At 35.6% G+C, this 5,591-nt stretch overlaps 2 protein-coding genes across 2 annotated transcripts; both read right to left on the bottom strand.

The window, feature by feature from the left end:
* Nucleotides 1-1,914: 1,914 nt before the first annotated feature.
* On the bottom strand, nt 1,915-2,703 carry LOC138134986 (phospholipase A2 inhibitor beta-like). The gene has a single exon (XM_069053615.1). The coding sequence runs from the start codon at nt 2,701-2,703 to the stop codon at nt 1,915-1,917; it is 789 nt and encodes a 262-aa protein (XP_068909716.1).
* A 1,290-nt stretch (nt 2,704-3,993) lies between these two features.
* On the bottom strand, nt 3,994-5,384 carry LOC138134810 (chondroadherin-like). Its single transcript, XM_069053332.1, has one exon. It carries the CDS (start codon nt 5,346-5,348, stop codon nt 4,302-4,304), a length of 1,047 nt encoding a protein of 348 aa, XP_068909433.1. The 5' UTR covers nt 5,349-5,384; the 3' UTR covers nt 3,994-4,301.
* Nucleotides 5,385-5,591: the final 207 nt, after the last annotated feature.

The following is a 5,591-nucleotide window of genomic DNA, read 5'->3' as shown; positions in this document are numbered from 1 at the left end:
AGTCGTCCCGCTAGGGTCCGTGTTTGTCCCTTCGCTAACAACGCCGCGTTTTATCTTGCGGGGGCCGGGTCGACGTTTTTTAATAAGACACTCCCAAAAGATATTTCGTTTCTCGTATGAGTTATGAACCGTCTAATAAATATCCAAACAGAAGCCTTCTAATTAAAATGACAGACCCATCGGTAGCCGGAGATCAAAATCTGGCCGATAGTGAACCGCCGCCTTTGTTGCGGCGGCCCTAGCTCCGATCGACCGTATAAATATTCATATTCAATAAATTTATCAGCCGTATACTATGCACCAACAATAATTCATTATTATTAATTGATACAGGAGTCCGCGCTTTATCATTTAATGAGCCAGCTTCACAATGGTCGATTTTTCGTCGTAGAAAATTTCGAGGGAATTTATTAACCAGTAGTAACCGTTACACAGAACGCAGATTCTGTAAGTCGATATTTCAATGCAAAGTAATGTTAGTTGGAGGGCCTTCAGCGAAACACCTGCGCCACAATAATAACAATGAAGCGCTAAAACGGCACTATTAGTGCAGGGAAGATAAGATCACTTTCAATTCAATAATTCGATAAAAGTGCGTGAAATGAGGGAAAAGTGGTACGGAAATGCCACGCGATCAGGGGACCACTGGCGAGGTTGTTGCCTCCGCGAAGGACTGAAGCAGTACCTGGAACCCTGACGAAGAAAATAAACCATCAGGAGAATTTATTATTATAACAATAAACTCTACTGAGGGGATAGGCAACTCCTACCTATGTGGTACCATTTACCATTTATTGTAATGGACAAAATGGTACCTACCACATAGAAAGGAGATAGGTTACCAAGTAGACTACCTTATTATTATAAATACTATAAGTTCTGCTGAGGAGGTAGGTCCCTATCCCCTTCCTATGTGGTACCAGTTTGTGATCGTAGAAAAAAATCTGTTAGCGAAATAATCAGTAATTAATCTTGAAATATTATTTGCATTTAATCGTACCAATGGTTTATTGCTGGAGTCAAAAAGATGATCTCTGGGTTTGTTTATATCAGTGCCATTCTCAGACAGGATAAAGCGTACATCATGGCAAGTTGCCATTTACCAAAAGCAACATCTCTAATTCATTGCCTTCGCACCGGTGTTAAAAGGTGTCCATCCTTTGCACCATGCAAAAGTCGACGGTTGAGGCACCAACCCAAAGTGTGTCTTGTTGTTGTTTGATTTATTGTTATTGCAACAATTACGCAAATTACGTGACGTAATTTAGGAGTCATGTGTATGTTTTGTTAATAAGCCGTTTACGATCCATTGATGAGATTTGGTGCGTGCGATGTGTGGGCAGGAATAAATAATTTTTTCCTGTGTTATAGTGGTAACAGATAAAAATATTTGGTCGAGGTGTTACGTGGTATCGCATGCCGTGCAGGTGATGAAGTGTGTTGTCTGCATATCAGATAAGCGAGTCATGTTCCATTGATTTGAAACGTCTACTTGTACTGCTGCCTGCTGTTTCTAATATGTACTTGTAAAGGATTCTTCTTTACGCCTTGTGTCGTGCCGTATATAACAATATTTACGCCAAGGATTAAACCCATTGAATTAAATTAAGCTAACTGACACACCTGGAAAATTTGAATAACACATTTTCTAAATTTGTTCTTCTTTTATTGGCTAATTGTTTATATTTTTCATTTCACTTTTCTAACCTTTGACCAGCACTGACCGATACAGAAAATATGATGTTCTTGCATTTTGAACGTTTTTTGTTAATTAAATAATTACATATGGTACATATTAATTAAATCAAAATAGAATAATGGTTATGTTAGAAAATATTATTTTTATTTTAATGTGATAAAATCTTAACAACAGGACCTAGAAACACTACAGGGTTATGTTGGAAACTTAGTTCTTCAAAACTTAATTGTTTTATTATGACCCTTCGCCCAGGCTTCAATTTTTGTCCGACACTCGAGCTTCCAAGAGTTTGCCGCTACTTCAGTAACATCAGCCACAAAAACTTTATCAAAATCTTCGTCGTCCACACAAGCAATTAGATTGTCAGTCAGTGACAAAATTGTAACCTTGTCCAAACCTTGAAAAGCGTCCTTGTCAATTTTTTCAATATAGTTGTCTTCCAAAAATATTGACAGATCTAATTTAGATTTCAAGGCGGTAAAAGCTCGGGCAGGAACCTCGGTGAGTTGATTCTGGCAAATACGTAGACTTTGTAGAGAAGGTGTGTAATCGAACCAATGTAAATCCAACTGAGTCAGTTTGTTGTTTGTTAAATTAAGGGAATTCAGACTTGTCATATTGTGAAATGCGGTTGTAGCAATTGTGTGAATTTCATTTTCACTTAAGTCTAATTCAGTCAAATTCGTCAACGTGTTGAAAATTCCAGCTTCAATTTTTTCCACATCATTCCTAGATATTTTCAAAGTTTTCAGTTTTGGTAGATCATGAAACGCTCCAGGCTCGATAGTAACAAGATCATTATCAATCAGTTTCAGTGTTGTCACATGTTGTATATTCGCAATGTCATCACGACGCAAAGTTGGTATTATTCCACCAGAAATAGTGTAGATTAAGTTTACCTCGACAGTTGCACCGTGCTCTACAAAAGAAAATATAGTGGAGTTTTCTGATAAAACACTTGTAACAATAAAAACAAAACAGAGTATCACTGCCTTGGTACACATTTTTATTATTTTCAAATGCAAGCAATCTATCTTCCAACTGCGCCAAGAACAAGTTATCAGAGTCTTATATACTCCCTGTTATCAACAATATGGTGATATTTTAAAGGTTAAAGCGTAATCGTATTCAGATTTGACTACCCTATATAAATCACCATAAATAAAAAAACAAAAAATTTATTAAACCATTACGAGTAGTAGAGAAATTGTTTTGTCTGTTTTTAGATTTCGTTAGATTTTTTCTCAACACAATACTTAATTTACAAAGTTGACAGATTATTATTAAATAATTTATCTCTCATTTCATAATCAACAAACTTTATTAACTGCATGCATGGTCAAAGATTATAATAATGTCACATAGGTCAGTTTTAACTACTTAACAGTAAATCAAATAAGCAGGTTCCTTTTTTTATTTTTAGTAAGTATATACAGGGTGTAACAGAAATAGGTGCATTAATTTTAATTGGTAATAGAACTCGTCAAAAGGAACAACTTTTCTATCTATCATTTTGCCGAAAAACGATGTTTAATTCCAAAAAAAATTGAAGAGATTTTTCACTAAAATACCCCTACGCCACTAAATACTGCAATGGCTAATTGAGATCAGCGCTAATATGGAAAAAAACGTCCATTTTCGTCCAGAAAACGTGTTTTAACGACGAAATTGAAATTCAAACAAATCTACCCGTATAGCAAAAAATCCACTTCATAAGAATCTGGTTGGTTCACGTTTTTAGGTAGCTTAGTTTTGGAGATATGGACGGTTTTAGGAAAATATTTCCTACTTTTTTAAGCCATTACGCAACGTTTTTCGCCAAAATGGCAGAGAAAAAAGTTGTTCCTTTGGATGAGTTCTACGGGGTCATTATAAATGATTGTCTCATCGTAGTAGGCGTTGGTGGCTTTGGCGCATGTGCGGCAAGCTTTATAATATGAGTGAGACTAGTATCGCCGCTAGGCAGCGCTGCTGGCAGTAGTGTAAATTTGTCTACTAGTTTGTCTAACGTTGCGAAACTAGCGGCACATCCCAAATTTGTGTGGGTTTTTAACGCCAACTGCGATGGGACAATCATTTATAATGACCCTGTATTATCAGTTAAAATTAATGCACTTATTTCTGTTACACCCTGTATTATAAAATTTCAAATCTGAAACTTTTGTAAGTTATGTGAATTGGTCTTATAAAAAAACGTTTTAACGAATTAATTTATTCAGGTGTGCCAAAAATTTGAAATAATGAAGAAATTGTTTCCTTTCAATTTTTTCGGAATGGATTTGGACAGGTCAATATTACTTTTCAAATTTTTAATTTAATTTTACACCCAAATCTCAAACAATACATTATTTTGAAATAGTGTACATTAGTTAAATCAGTTACGCCAGTCATTTCAGGATAACATAATAAATAAAATAAAACAACCATCAGGACTATTTGTGATAAAGCAAGAGGGACTAGTTGATTTAGGACCTATAATTATTTTTTTTTATTCTTGAGAAACCATTTTTATTCTAAAATTGACACACTCCATTCAAAATTTTAACCTACAAATCTGGAACTGGTTTACAAAAAAGTTTTACAGTTTGATTTAATTAACAAGTTACTCATCAAGCTCTTGGGTTCTATTTTTTCTCAATTCCCTCAATCTCTGCTCCAGATCTTTCAATTTACGATCGATCCGATCAGCATCACATGTCAGTTTAGAATAGTACATAATCACATCCTTGCCGTGTTGAGAGGCCCACAATTCAATATTCTTCAAACACCCACACTCCCACGGATTACCATCGATATGAGTTGTATCAGCAACAAAGATATTTTCCAAATTACCACTCAAACACTCCAACTGATTCTGATCAATCCGCAGGTCTTTCACCGCAACGTTGAATAGCAAATCCCCATCCCAGCTATCCATCTGGTTGTTGTCTAACCACAAATTATTAATTTTCTCCAAACCTTTGAAAGCATCTTTGTGAATTGATTTTATTTTATTGTGACTTAAAATGATGTTGATGGTAAGGGACACGGAACCGAATTGCTTTGTTCCTTGGAAGTTTCTGAAGGCTCCAGCTGGAATTTCCCCGATCAAATTATTCTGGAACGATACTCTTGTCAAAAGTGGAGTCTTAGCAAACCAGTTTTTATCCCAAATGCTCAACTGATTGTCGCCTAAATTAACAGTCAGCAGTTCCGGCATATCATCAAAAGCTCTGGAAGCAACGGTCTCGATTGAATTATTGCTCAGATCCAAAGTGGCGATGTTCAATTTATTAAACACCCCTTCTTTGATTTCCTTGAGCTTTGTGTTCCCTCTTATGACTAATTTGCGCAACTGTGGTACGCGGCTGAACGCTCCAGGTTGAATTTCTGAAATTCCGTCGTCTTCTAAAATAAGTTCGTCTAAATTATCGATGTCGCTGATGGAATTTTTGTACAAGACTGGAATTTCACTGTTGGTAATTTCGATTTTGTCAAAAACTTTCTTCGGGATGTTTTCTTTCAAACTTTCGGAGGAGTCGATGGTCACATTGAATTTGTAAGTGTACATACTGTAGAAACGAGCCACCACATTTTTAAAAGTCACTCCACTGCTTTTGGCTGTGGCAAAAGCGAGTAACCCACAAATTAACAATGACTTTAACAGCATTATGCCAATTGTAACACTGAAGAACTATTGATTTATTCGTGTATTTATACTTAGACAATAACAACAACTATCATCACAAGCATTAATTACAAAAGTTCACTGTTTGATAACCTTTCTTCAGGCTAATTTTATAATGAGCGGTACCGCGGAATTGAATCGTTTCTTGTTAAGTGTTTATGTTCATTTCGACTGTTTAACGATGATAAATGAACTGTGTTTATAAATACACAATTTATTTAATCA

Source organism: Tenebrio molitor, chromosome 7, assembly GCF_963966145.1.
Source record: "Tenebrio molitor chromosome 7, icTenMoli1.1, whole genome shotgun sequence".
NCBI lineage: Eukaryota > Metazoa > Arthropoda > Insecta > Coleoptera > Tenebrionidae > Tenebrio > Tenebrio molitor.
Note: the sequence above shows the minus strand (reverse complement) of the source record. Positions and strands in the feature narration are given on the sequence as shown.

Excerpts from the sequence above, each read along its gene's own strand:
- LOC138134986 (XM_069053615.1), bottom strand. The coding sequence starts at position 2,703 with ATGTGTACCAAGGCAGTGATACTCTGTTTTGTTTTTATTGTTACAAGT.
- LOC138134810 (XM_069053332.1), bottom strand. The coding sequence starts at position 5,348 with ATGCTGTTAAAGTCATTGTTAATTTGTGGGTTACTCGCTTTTGCCACA.